The 14,450-nt window shown below is 39.2% G+C and overlaps 1 protein-coding gene across 1 annotated transcript in view; it reads right to left on the minus strand.

Annotated features, from left to right (window-relative positions):
- Positions 1-14,450, minus strand: part of Vps41 (VPS41 subunit of HOPS complex) — a 111,345-nt gene that overhangs the window by 39,520 nt on the left and 57,375 nt on the right. Inside the window, exons 7-9 of the mRNA XM_090333141.1 lie at positions 11,063-11,182; positions 9,577-9,723; positions 7,047-7,113 (exon numbers count right to left, since the gene is read on the minus strand). Of these exons, the coding sequence (XP_090189267.1) occupies positions 7,047-7,113; positions 9,577-9,723; positions 11,063-11,182 (334 nt within the window). The remainder of the gene's footprint in view (positions 1-7,046; positions 7,114-9,576; positions 9,724-11,062; positions 11,183-14,450) is intronic.

Genomic DNA, 14,450 nt, shown 5'->3' on the forward strand with positions numbered 1-14,450 from the left:
CATCAGTGCTGTGCTTTATCCCAATTAAAAGACCACGAACATCAAGGAGGTGTAGTCACATGTCCCCTGGGTTTCAAAGTAATCAGTATAGAAAACTCAAGACTTCAAAAATTTCACCACAAAGAAAATTAAATCGACCTGCAATAACAATGAGTATGACACTTGCTCTACCAGTTGTAAAATGACCTAATATATGGAAGGAAACTGAAGAGACTGACTAAGGGACAAAGTGACAGAAAAACTGAACTCAGATAGAAGCCAGCAGCACACAGGGCAGAAGCCAGCTTTGGCCAAGCTGAATTTACAATTTAGTTTCATATTTTCTGACACTGAACACACTGTGTTCCTTCCCTCCCTCCTTCCCTTCCTTCCTCCCCCTTTTTTGGGGGGCCAATACTGAGGCTCAAAACTTAGACACTGTGCCTGAGCTCTTTTTTTGCTCAAGGCCAGTGCTCTACCACTTGAGCCACAGTGCCACTTCCCGGTATTTTCCCCAAGTGATTAGATGGAGGTAACAGTGTCACAGACTTTCTTGCCCACCATCCTCAAATCTCAGCCCTCCTGAGTAGCTGAGTGTGAGCCATTGGGGTTCAGCAAGTTCCAGATTTCTAATCCTACTTTCTATGAAGAATATTTGTAAACCTCATTATTATTTTTCTGGGTGTGGGTCATGGGGCTTGAACTTGGCCTGGCCGCTGTCCCTGAGCTCTATAGTTCCAGGCTACCTCCCTATCCCTGGGCCTGGGCAATGTCCCTGGGCTCTACCGCTCAAGGACACCACCCTACCCTGAGCCAAGTTCCACTTCCTGTTTTCTAGAGGTTAATTGGAGATAAAAGTCTCAGGTCCTTTTGTGCCCGGGCTGGCTTTGAATCTTGATCCTCCGATCTCAGCCTCCTGAGTATCTAGGATTAAAGACGTTAGCCGCCACACCCGGCTAAACCTTATTTCTAACACAAACCATCTCGTTCTAGCACCATGTGGCGGTTTCTACACCTGCCTATAGGAGGAAGAATGGAGAGTTAACAGATATGGAAAAATTATTTCCTATAAAATTCTTTGCTTTTCTAGACCTAGAATAGCCAAAACAATTCTAGGCAAAAAGTAATGCTGGTGGTATTGCAAAACCAGACTTCAAACTCTACTATAGAGACAATAACAAAAACTGCATGGTATTGGCACAAAAATAGACCAGAAGATCAATGGAACAGAATAGAAGATCTAGAAATAGAACCACATACTTATAGTCAACTTGTATTTGACAAAGGAGTCAAAGATATACAGTGGAACAAACACAGTCTATTCAATTATTGGTGCTGTCAAAACTGGGCAGCCACATGCAGAAAACTAAAAATTGACCCTAGCCTTTCGCTGTGCACAAGCATTAACTCAAAGTGGATCAAAGACCTCAATGTCAGACCGGAGACCATGAAACTGCTACATGATAAGAGTAGGAGAGACACTGGAACTCATAGGCACAGACAAAAGATTCCCAGGGTCACAACAGATTGGAGAGAGACTTGATAAATGGGACTACCTAAAAGTAAAAAGTTTCTGCACAGATAAAAGCATAGCCACAAAAGTAGAGAGACAGCCAACCAACTAGGAAAAGATATTTACCAATAATATATCTGATAAATACTTAATATCCAGTATCTACAGGGAACTCAAGAAACTAATCCCCCCCAAACCCAACAAACCATTCACTAAATGGGCAAGGGAACTAAAGAAAGACTTATCAAATGACGAGATTAAAATGGCAGAAAAGCATATGAGAAAATGTTCATCATCCATGGTCATAAAGGAAATGCAAATAAAACAACCCTACCTCAACAAGAATGGCCAAGATTTTGAACTCAGACAATGTCAAATGTTGGCGGGGTTGTGGAGAAAAAGGAACCCTACTGCACTGCTGGTGGGATTGTAAACTAGTTCAGCCACTCTGGAAAGCAGTGTGGAGGTTTCTTAAAGAACTGAAAATTGACCTTCCCTACGATCCCTCCAGACCACTTCTGGGCATCTACCCTGAACATCATAACCCAAGATATGATAAGGACACCTGCTCAGCTATATTTATCTCTGCACTATTCACAATAGCCAGGGGATGGAAACAATCCAGATGCCCTACTACAGATGAATGGATACAGAAAATGTGGTATAAATATACACAATGGAATTCTACATAGCCAACGGACAAGATAAAATAATGGCATTTGCAGGGAAGTGGATGAATCTAGAGCGAATCATGTTGAGTGAGACAAGTCAAGACCAAAGGAAAAAAAGGGAGCATTGTATCCTTAATATGTGGCTATTAGATCCAAAAGTACAAGAGAGAGGACTTATACCCAATGCTATGGACATAGTATTGGAAATATAAACACAACTACATAGACATAAAAACATATGATTCTACAGACATAATGTTTTATTACATAGATTAATATGTATTTATGATATACAAACTCTTAGCCTAATTTTGATTATGTTCTAAAAACGAAGTGCCAATGATTGTATATAGAGATTCCCTTCTTGAATACTTGTTTGTTAAACATGTCATTTGAAATATGATGTAAAAATCAATGTTAATAAATTCTTTAATAAAAAATTCTTTGCTTTTCTATGTCTAAAATATATTCATGATGAAATACTGATCAAGTAATAGATTTTAGAGAGCCAGCTAAACTATAGCAGAAGAGAAGTTATACATAGTTAGATTCTGAAATAAAAGCACCTTGAGTGAGGCTAACACTGATTCAGTCCCTTCTAATAAGAGTCTAAGATGGAAACACTTAACACTATGCATTCAACATGTACTCATTAGACATACTTAGATCTAAGAATTTCTCCCAGCTCTCCTGCACCTAGGTTCAGTTTCCAGATCACTGTATTCCCAGCATCAGTCAAGAGGAGGCAAACAATGTCATGATAAAAGTCCAGCTTCCTTGGCTTCTCTGTCCTTCTATACAGATTCCTATGTAGTTATTTATCTCAATTAAAACAATTACATTCAAGACACATTGTCTTTACAAACTGCTTTGTTAAATGGCAATGCCTCAACTCCTTACAGATAATAAAATTAAAATATATATATATATTTTTTTTTTTTTTTGCCAGTCCTGGGCTTGAGCTCAGGGCCTGAACACTGTCCTTGCACTTTCTCAAGTCTAGAGCTCTACCACTTGAGCCTCAGCACCACTTCTGGCTTTTTTCTATGTATGTGGTACTGAGGAATAGAACCCAAGTCTTCGTGCATGCTAGGCAAGCACTCTACCAGTAAGTCAAACTCCTGGCCCATAATTTAAGTTTTAAGAAGATTAAAAAACTCCCATATTGTCAGGGTTTTTAGTCCTTCTTGCCTCCTGACCCGCAAGAGGGACAGAGAGAACATGCCCGGACTAAGACTAGACCGAGAAAGGTTAGGGCCAACTGGCGGCCCACACCCTGCCCTCCCTCACCGGAGGGAAGACACTCAGGATGCACCAGGGAGACTTGTCAAAGTAAGACTCATTTATTGGGAAAATACAATGGGTAGGTATAGGATGCAGGAGCCTATCAGCATAGAGGTAGGCATGGCAGGGGGAGGTAGGTGCTGTCCGAGAGGGGGGCAGGGCCAATCCCAGAGTTAGAGGTAGCCTTACTTTACATCACAAACCACAGCCAAGCTTCCCAACAAGGTGACAGGCAGGTTGGATCTCAAGACCAGGAAATGAGCCCATTTTCCCGATGTGATGTGCCCCACACCATATGAAATGGAAACAAGGAAGTCAATGATTAATTTCTTGCATATAAGTCACCTGTGCTGATGACAGCCAGCCAGAGAATGACACCAAGAGAATTACCAAGAATGCAACTCCAACTACAATTTCCCAGAAACCCTGAAGGACTTAGATGGAAAGTATCAGAAGTCTTGAGCAAATACAAGATATTCAAGTGAGGTCCAAGTTGATGTGGTAGATATGGACCATGAGACCTACACCACTAGCAATGTGATCCAGAACTAAAACCCAATGGACAGAGAATCTAAATACCTATGTTCAGAGATTACTTCAGGGGTGGGTGACCAGCCAAGAGGCTTATTCTTTATTATCATCACTATTTTTCATTCACTAGTATCAATATCTAAACAACAGGAATAGCTTTAGTCTTACTTTTGTGATTTGAAAAGAACAAAAACATCTCTAAAAATGCAGAACTACATATATTTATTCAATTTCAATGCCACTTTAAGTTCATTTATTAAAGGACAATGGCTTACAATATAAAATCCAGACCTCTGACTATTATTTCTTTTCTTTATCCTACTCAAGAATTCTTGCCAAAACTTCTGCTGTGAAAATGGTTTACACTGTTGGAAGATTCTGACTGAAGGAGGAAGAGGGGAATAGTACTTAACCACTAACCATACCAGTAAAGTGTCAGTATTGTGATACTATTGGTACCCATGCAGAGTCTCTTTCACATAAATTATAGAACAGATGGGCTCTACTTAGATACCATGATCATAAGGCTCAAGGTAGGGCTAATAGAATTTCCATAGGGACTGCTATGAGCAGTGATGGAGTTGAAATGCATGTTTGAAAGTAAGCACCTCACAGTGCTAAGCACTAGGTCAGGCACATAATTTTGTCATGTCTAATTCTCACAATCATGCTGAGACAGACATGATTACCGTGACCTAACACATGGGAAGAACTCAGGAAGGTTAAGTAACCTCACCAAGACAGCACAGATTCAGCAAACAACCTTACTTCCCTGGAAGTTTTCTGGTTGTGCAAAGGTGGAGCCATCCTCTTTAACAGTGTGGTAGTAAGATTATGGTTGTCTCCCTGACCCTCATTTTGTTATTTAGAGAGGAGGAAGCTCAGAGCCTGCGTGTGAAAGGTATGTTCTGAGACGGAAGTGAACACACGTGGAGGAGACACATGGCACAAATCCAGAATGTATACAGTTAAGTACCAGCTAGAAGAGACAACAGGACCTTCTTATACTTCCCTGGTAATTGTATACTTTTAAAAATCTATTTTTAACTTATCTGTATATTATCTTTTGGGATCCTAGGTATTGAGATGTATACAAAGCTCTCTTTCTCTCTGTCTGTCTGTCTGTCTGTCTCTCTCTCTCCTTCTCTCTTTTCCTGGGAGACAAGAGTGACAAAAAGACGAGCGATACTAAAATAACACCTCTATCTTCCTGTTACCAGTCTTTATCATCTGGTCCCTGGACCTATTTTGTTTATACTGATTAATCTGATATATGTATATCAGATGTATACATATATATATATATATCAGATGTGTATACACACAAACACATACACACACATTTAGATATCCCTCTCCAAAGGAAAACATTTACACATCATTAAAAGGGTTCCTGAAAGCCAATATATGTCAGTACTATAAACTTAAAATATGTTTTAAAAACTGTGGTTTCAATTAAAGATACTATATTTGGGGTTTTTTGTATGTTTTTTTGCCAGTCCTGGGCTTGAGCTCAGGGCCTGAGCACCGTCCTTGGACTTCCTCAAGGCTAGAGCTCTACCACTTGAGCCTCTGGCTTTTTCTATGTATATGTGGTTCCGAGGAATTGAACCCGGGTCTTCGTGCATGCTAGGCAAGCACTCTACCACTAACCAAACTCCCAGCACACATATTTGTTTTTTTTTTAAATATCAGAAACATGATTTGCTAGAAGGGGTTAATGTGATCAAAACACATTACAATACATAGAAAATCACAAGGAAATTTTTTGTACAATTAATATACACTTTTAAAATGATTAAAAAAGAAAACTTTAATATCAATTTTGGCTCTTCAAGTATGAAACAGCCCAGATTTAAATACTGTAACTATACTAGTCATGAGGCTAATGTAGAACCAATCACTGATTTCAGCTTTGCCTTGTTATAATGATCTATCAAATTTAGATGTACTGTCCATCCTCAAAGTAGCAATCAGTTTACAGTATGTCAAAACTTTTTTTTACTTCCATTAGAGTAATGGTACATGGTCTTTGGTAAATGTCTCCTAATAGTTGTTTGCCGAAGTCACTGACTCGTTCAATTAATAGTAACTACTACATGACAAACATTGTGATGGACACTGCTGATATAAATAGTGAGTGTAAACAGACTGACCATGTGCTTACAATGAAGTGATAGTCTGGTGGAAGATTGAGAAATGCACAAATGACCACCTGATTGCTGCAAGTGCATGGCCATGGGGAGATACAATGTTATCTGTGCCTAAATGAAGGGCTAGGCCCAGGCAAGAGGATCCAATGGGATTCCTTAGGAAAGTAACAAATAAAGAGTTAGCAAGGTTAAAAAGGAGGAGAATGTTCTAGGCAGACAGGAGGAGAAACATGAGTGGGTAGAGAAGAGTGGATGTAGCCACAGTGCACAGACCAAGGAGGAGCTTGGTGGTAGTAACAGATAGACAAGGGAGACCACCTCAGAGCTCAGTGGTCTACACTAGGGACATTACTCCCTTCATCTCAGAGCAATGGGAGAAGCTGGAGGATGAGCCACAATCTGATCTGTGTTCTGACTGCAATAAGAAGTCATTCACAGTGGAGGAAGCGGGGAACTGGTCAGGAGGTGGCCGCAGTGGTCCAGGCCAACATTGACGAAGAAGGCTATTTCCAAGGCTCAGTTGATGGTATTATGTCAGATGATTAGTACTTCTCACCTCTTACAATGACCCTTTGACATGGTCACTCTCACATTGTATGAAGGAAACAGATGCTTGAAGAAACCTGTCCTAAAAGTCCAGGTGACTAATGATAAAACCAGAACTCAAACTCAAAGTTACCTGACTTCAAAGACAACTACAAAATTTATGTCTGAAAATAAATACAATTGTTTTTAGTTTTGTATTAAAAGAGGTTTCTAGAATGAAGTTTCAAAACTTGAAAGTTTCTGGATCTGCTTTATCAAAGTACCCAGAGATAAGCTGCCATGAAGAGCTACATGGGTTAGATTTTTACTTGACAAAATGGACAATCTTTGTAAGTTTGCACTCACAGAGGACATGTAAAGAAGCCATACCTATTTCAACATAGCGACTTGGCAAATCCCTCATTTCACTAGCATGTCGTTCCTTCACTGAGCAGATCTGGAAGACAAATGCACAGGTTATTCTATGCATCTCAGGGGATATTCTTCAATGTGAATGTGGCTAAACTAGCCACACAGACATGAAAACACACAATCTATCCTATGAATTAAATGATAGAAATTATTATGGCAACTAGCAGTCATTTTCAAGGACAAAGAAAAAAACGAAACTTTAGGGTAGCTTTGATGTGTTTCTATTGACTCATTCTCTGAAGTTCAAGTTAAGGGCTGCAGTTCTGTGCAGCATAATAATGTTTAGGTTAACAACAGGGCACATAAAATAATGTGTCCCTACATATTCTACTGTCTAGTGATTTTGTGGCCATAGAACTTTGTCCCTGTTTTGTTTACACAATGACAAATCATCCATGATGCTTTTCTCAGAATTTATCCCTGCTAGTACTTCTATCACCATTCAAGCAGAATTACAGATAGCAAGCATGTCCACATTAGATCAAAAGTGGCACACATCCTTCTAGCTCATGTATATTATCATCAGTGAACTACATAATTTAACTACCAGCCAGCTTTTAACCTGTTTCTATAATGGCCCATAAGGAAGAATCATTTCTACATATCTTGGAAGAAAACAGCAGAATGGTAGGTGATCTACAGACTATTTTTCCTACCAGAAAAATACAGGCAAAGTTTACTGATTTGTTTTAAATTGCATTGTATGAAGCTGGGGTAGAAATAAACACATACGGTACATTCATAAAGCACCCCAATCTCTGGCTCAATAAGTCTACTTTTCCTCTGTTCCTACTTCTTTCACACAAACACAAATAACACATGTGTGTTAGCAACATTTGTTTAGGTTGGCAACACTGAATATTTTCTACCTTCTGTGCTGTACTTTCTCAAGTGAATCTACTCAATTTTATAAACACAAACAAGAAAATTTTAAGTTCAGCAAGACTGAACTTGAGTCTCAGTTACTAATCCTCAGAAGTTGTCTGTGAGCTGATTTTATTTTTCTTCTCCTTTTTTTCTTGGGGGGGGGGGGGAGCAGTCCTTGGCCTTGGACTCAGGGCCTAAGCCCTGTCATTGGGCTTTCTCAAGGCTAGCACTCTACCACTTGACCCACAGGACCACTTCCAGCGTTTACTGTGTATGTGGTACCAAGGAATCTAACCCAGGTCTTCATGTATGCTAGGCAAGCACTGTACCACTAGGCCATACTCTCCCCTGTTCCTCCAATTTTATTTTTCTTTTAGTGATATTTTATAGCTGTTGTCCTAAATACAGCTACACCGCAGAAAATTCTAAGATAAAAATTGAAAAGGAAAATAGACATTACTTAGTGTCCCAGCACAGACAATATCACAACCAGCATTCTTTTCTATGTAGTTACTGTTACTTACTCAAATAGCACATTACTTAAATATTCTTTCACCTTAATGTTTTATGATAGGAAAGTACAAGTGATTTGATGGATCTCCTTTTGAGCTTTAGTTTTTAATTTCAATCTATCTTTCATTATAAGTCTAAACACACTCTATTCAAATACAAAACTTTCAGGACTTCTGCTTCCTTAGGATAAAGATCCAGTGAGCAAAACACTTCAGGTTTCCTTATTAGTTTGTTTAAATACCATTGCTGCAACTCAAGAAATGCATGAGAAAGAACTCACTTTGCCTGATGGAAAACAGAAGCTCATGTAAGGCTCCATAGGTTCCATATTTTTTGGCAGTACTGTGATTGTACTTGTCAGTTTAGTGCTCTACCACTTAAGCCATACCTCCAAACTCTTCACACTATTTTTATTTCACTTACTTTTCAGTTCATTTCATTTAACTTAAGCAATATATTTATAAAAGGAAGCAAACAACTTTTAGTCTAATATATTTACAATAACTGAAGCACTGGTGGGCACGAGAGCTCTGAAACCTCTTTTGTACAAGAAATGAATTTCATTCACTCAAGCACACAGGGTTGGATAATTATATGCCAGAAACGATTCCCAAATCTTATTATTGATAATAAGTCCAGGCCTCTCTTCCATCAAGTTATTAACCAAGCAAGCAGGATGATTTAGTTTTAACCTTCTCTCCCCAGCATCAATAACTCAAGATGAAGAAGCCAAGGGTCAAAGCTAAGGGAAATAGAAAGAATAGCAGAGTGGGAAACCTGATTAGCCAACAGAACTAATTCACATGTTCTACAAATAGCTAAGGCATTGCAACTGGGCTCTGGAAAATTAAAAATAACAGTATCAACAGAAGATTTAAAGAGACAGTGCCACTGTGAGCATAGGAAAGTTCAGATTTATATGGTCACTCAAAAAGAAATGTGTCTTAAAACATACACAAGGAAAATTAATTTGGGCACTCAACAGTGAACACATAATATTTAGACTAAAATATTGGGGGTCTGGGAAGCCAGATATGAACTGACACTCTTTTAGATTTCTCTCAACACACCTATAACAACACAGACTTATAAGGATCAGCAACATCACCTTGACAGAGGTTCCCCAGCCAATAATCAGTGTCACACTGTCCTTCCAGCAGAGGCTGCAAGGATACATATCTGGGCGTAGACTTATATCATCCCGCGGCACATTGGTGATTCTTTGCTTAGAGATGATGTCAAAAATCTTCACACCCTAGAAAGCAAAAAAAAAAAAAAAGCACAAGACATCCTTTACTCAGAGGGAAAGAAATAGAGACAAATGGATGACCAGACCTGGCTACCTGCCACCAAGAGCCAAAGCTACAAAATATTGACAGTGTTTACTGGACACAGCTAGAAGCCATGCAAACATGCAAAGAATGCTCCAGCTCCACATACACCTAATGAGAGCCAAAGTCAGTGCGTGGCACAGCTGATTCAAATCCAATACAAATGCAAAATGTACAGATAAAATTTTTTTCCACAATGTCAGGCAAGTATCACTTCAAATTGTATTGTTCCACCCAAGATATGTACTTTGTTTTGCAGAAAAGTTTTGATTTTGAAAACCCACCTATATAAAAAAAATTTGGCACTTTAAAGTTCTCAAATAGAAGCATGAAGCAAGTAGCTAACTACAAGACTAAAGGTTTATTTACTTTTTGTGTAACTAGGAGAAGAAAAGTTCTTAGTTGCAATATGAATTCTGGGGAGGTTTTTGTTGTTGTTGTTGTTGCTGTTTTTCCTGTTTAAAACTAGAGGGAATTGATTTGCAAAAGTGTTATCTTGAAATTTCAGGATATATGAGATATGAAAAAGACCTGATTTTAAATTTTCTGTGGGTCCCAACTCATATTTAATAAATCTTAAAATTAGTATAGCATGGAAAATTATTTGTTACCTACTTTCTAAAAGGGAGACCTATGTTTCTGCCTGATTATAATAGGAATAAAGAAAAAACACAAATACTCTTCACGGGTCCTCAGTGAGTAAGTAGACAGTGGTGTTGGAAGACTCTGTTTCTCAGGCAGCCATTCAATAACTAAGCTTTGCGTCTGTTTGGTTATTCCCTCTGCTTCAGGCTTCGAACCCTAACATAACACACAGTCAAGAATATATTAGGAGTTGGGCATTAATGGCTTATGCTTGTAATCCCAGCTACTCAGGAGGCTGAGATCTGAGCATTACAGTCCAAAGCCAGTCCAAGAGAATCTTATCTCCAATTAACCACCAAGAAGCCTGAAGTAGAGCGATGACCCAAGGGCTAAAGCATTAACCTTGAGCCAAAAAAGCTTAGTGCTGGCACTCAGGCCCTGAGTTCAAGCCTAAAGACTGGCTGGCATTAAAAAAAAAAAAGAGTATGTTAGGAATTTCTATACTAGGAAAACTAAGATCAATACAGCTTTTCTAACCTACCAGGTATATTATGAACAGACATCTGCATATTCAGAAATGAGCACCACAGGGCTCATCTTTTTTTTATGGAAGAGCTATTGATCTGGCCACACTTCTAACCCTGAACAAGCATTAGGAGCACAGAGATGGACTTTTACCATATTATTGGCCCATGCAATTAGATGGCCTCTCCATTTCACACTCCGGATGTTCCCTTCCCCTTCGTGCAGAACTGAAGACTTCCATCTGTTCATCCAGGACCGCTCAAACAGCAGCAACTAGGAACCAACAGCATAAACACTGATTCAGAACCATACATTTGTCATCATCTGTGTATGGGGTTCATATGCATTTTGGAAAAAATTCTCAGCACATCATAAGTTGTCTAGGATTTGGTCTAAAAATCAAGAGTGTTGACATTACTACAAATCCAAGCCACAAGATGGCACCAAAATATCAAGAATCACAGAACAGAATAGACATTGATCACAAGAGTCAGACTGCAGAAAGTTCTTCAGATGACTGCCTAGAAACTAACTCACTGTATAAATTGGTAAATCAGTGCTTCTGAAACTCACTATTACTCACAGTTTAAATTGTAATAATTAGAAGCATCTGTTTTACATTTAACCTAGAATAAACAATTTGACGGTGAATTTTGAGCTGTAGTTTGTTTGCATCACAAAGTAAAAGATGTTTGCTTTGGGATCAAGCTTCTTTAAAAAGTTCATAGTAAGGGCTAGGAGTTTGGCCTAATGGTAGAGTGCTTGTCTAGCATGCATGAAGACCAGGATTCAATTCCTCAGTACCACATACATAGTAAAAAGCTGGAAATGATGCTGTGGCTCAAGTAGTAGAGCTCTAGCCTTGAGAAAGCCCATGGACAGTGCTTAGGCCTTAAAGCTCCAGGACTGGCAAAAAAAAAAAAAATATGTTCATAGTAGGACAGGCAGGCACCAGTGGCTCATACTGGTAATCCTAGCTACTGAGGAGGCTGAGATCTAAGGATCAAAGTTTAAAGCCAATCTGGGAAGGAAAGTCCATGAGACAGCTCTCCAATTAACCACTAGCAAACTGGAAGTAGTGTTGTGGCTCAAAGTGGTAGAATGCTAGTCTTGAGCAAAAAGCTCAGGGACAGTGCCAGGTGGAATGCAAGACCCAAGTCTAGCATTAAAAAAAAAAAGTTCATTATAACTAGGGACTTGCTCCCCCCGCCCCCCAGAGGAGAGACTGATGGTATTGGGGATTTGAGCTCAGGACCCTGCACTTATTAGGCTGGCATGACACCATTGCGCCATGCCTGCTTTACATTGGTTATTTCTAGGTGAAATGCACTACTCTGTGCAGTTTATCACTGTGGAGTTGGCATGTCTCCTGGACTGTCCTGCCTGGAATGACCTAGCATTACAGTCTTCCCAATCTGTCCCATACACACAGACTGGGATGACAGAAGCATGCCACTGTGCCCACATATGGCTTCAAAGAGCCTCCAACTTTTTTGACTAGGCTAGTCTTGAACTGTGCTCCTCCCATTCTAAGCTCCCAAATCGCTAGGATTATAGGTGTCAGACACTAGTACCCAGCTTAGGGTCTTTATTTTAAAGGAAGAATTTATTAAAAACCCACAAAACGGCAAAATTTAAATGCAAATGTAACTGGCCAAAACCTTAGTACTGATGAAGATACACAATAAAATGCTTTTCTTGGTACATCCCACTTAAGTTCTTTAAGAAAATACATGTGTACAACATATAACTCAAGGGATATAACCCCAAAACATGTGCTTTTCCTTTATAAGCAAATACTAATAATAGATCCCGTTAGGGAATTTTTCGACTCCTATCTTTAGAGATAAATTTGGTTGACCTTAACATACTCTACATTTTCTTGGCTCTAGAAAAGTAGAGAAGAAAACATAACACAGGATGAGTAAATTCACATTTTATTTGTACTTCCTATAAATATTTTTCAAAGTTTATCCTTCTACAATCAGAAAGAATACAAAAGAAAATAAACCCTAAAATTACAGAGTATCTACTTTCACAACTAAATACAGTTAGTCTCCTTAATATGCCATAAATATTTGAAGCTCTCACTGTTCCTGAGTAAGATGTCCTTATCTCCATAGCGGCAAGAGTCCTTCCCTAGAATCAGGGATGTTCACAACCACCTTTTGCCCAGTCTTCCTATTAGATCTTAGATACCTCCTCTACTGCTGAAGGCCTGTTACTTCTCTCGCCCTCCCACTTAGGTGTCATACTCCCTACATCTGCTATTCAGCCAGAGAGCCTTGATTTAGCCTCTTCTGTTATCACACAGAGCAAAGGGCCAAGAAGTCACTGTGGCCAGGTAAATGCAGAGGGATGATGAATGTGTTCAGCATAATGTCATAAGCAAGGAACTGAGGTTTGAGGACAGGTGTTGCTATAGAAAAGAAGTCACTAAAACCAGGCAGCTAATGAATACTAAAAGAAAGAGACGGAAGTGCTAAGATGAAAACATCTTTCAAATGTGGGCTGAGTCTGGAAGAAGTGCTTGTTAGAAATGGACAGGGCCTGATAAATCCCAAGAGCCTGATCAATCCCAAGGAATTGGTTGCTTGGTTGGTTGGTAGAACCTGGCACTACACTCCTCTACCTTACCAATTTTGCCTAGAAATAACCAAGCAGCATTCAAGGAGGAGAAATAATCAACAAATGCATTAAGAAAATTAAACATACTCCAATTTTCAAGTTAAAAATCCTGAAAAACAGCTAAAAATAAGGCCTCAGAAATACCCAGCCTGTGAAGCAGCTGGCCAATCAGATGCCAGAACGCAAAATCCTTCCCACACTCCAAAACAGGACTGTTCATGGGAGAAGTCACTGGAAAGCAAGAAGCCTTAAGTGAATACTAATGGGGGGGGAGAGTGGGGGACAGAGTGGGGGCTGCCAGCACTCGAACTGCCAGGTGCAGAGCCCAGCTGGGAAGGAAAGCAGGCAGACTGAAAACAGAAGAGCATCCATGGAAAGCTTCTCTATTTGAAACAAACAGAAACCACTCCAGAAAGAAGAAAATCTCCCACTCTAGGAGTGAGAAAAATCTACTCATCATTATTTATAAATAATAAAGGACAAGGAGAGCAACATCATGAAGTTTAAAAATTCTTTCAACCCTTTGTAAGAGGAAATCAAAGTACAAGCTTAGGACTCTGGAACAAGAGCACCCATACATACTACAGATATAAACGCAGAGGAAGACCACAGATCTCAAAGGCTGCAATGAGGAAGAATCAGCTACAGCTGTGCTGGCCAGTGACAAACCTAAAAACAAATCAGTGGGGTTTGTAAAAAGAGAATTAAATAAATAGAAAGCTACATTATGCTCCTGGGTAGTAAGACCCAAAAGTGATTGAAGAGCTTACATTGCACTAAATTATCCTGGAATTTTATCAGCAGCAAAGAAAATCCAGAACTGTGAAAATTTCATATGAACAAAATATTAAATACCAGGAATCTTTTTTTTTTAACAAATTAAGCCATTTTGTGGGTGGATTTACGTGACATT

This window comes from Megascapheus bottae, chromosome 5, assembly GCF_031878675.1.
Source record: "Megascapheus bottae isolate mThoBot1 chromosome 5, mThoBot2.hap1, whole genome shotgun sequence".
Taxonomy (NCBI): domain Eukaryota; kingdom Metazoa; phylum Chordata; class Mammalia; order Rodentia; family Geomyidae; genus Megascapheus; species Megascapheus bottae.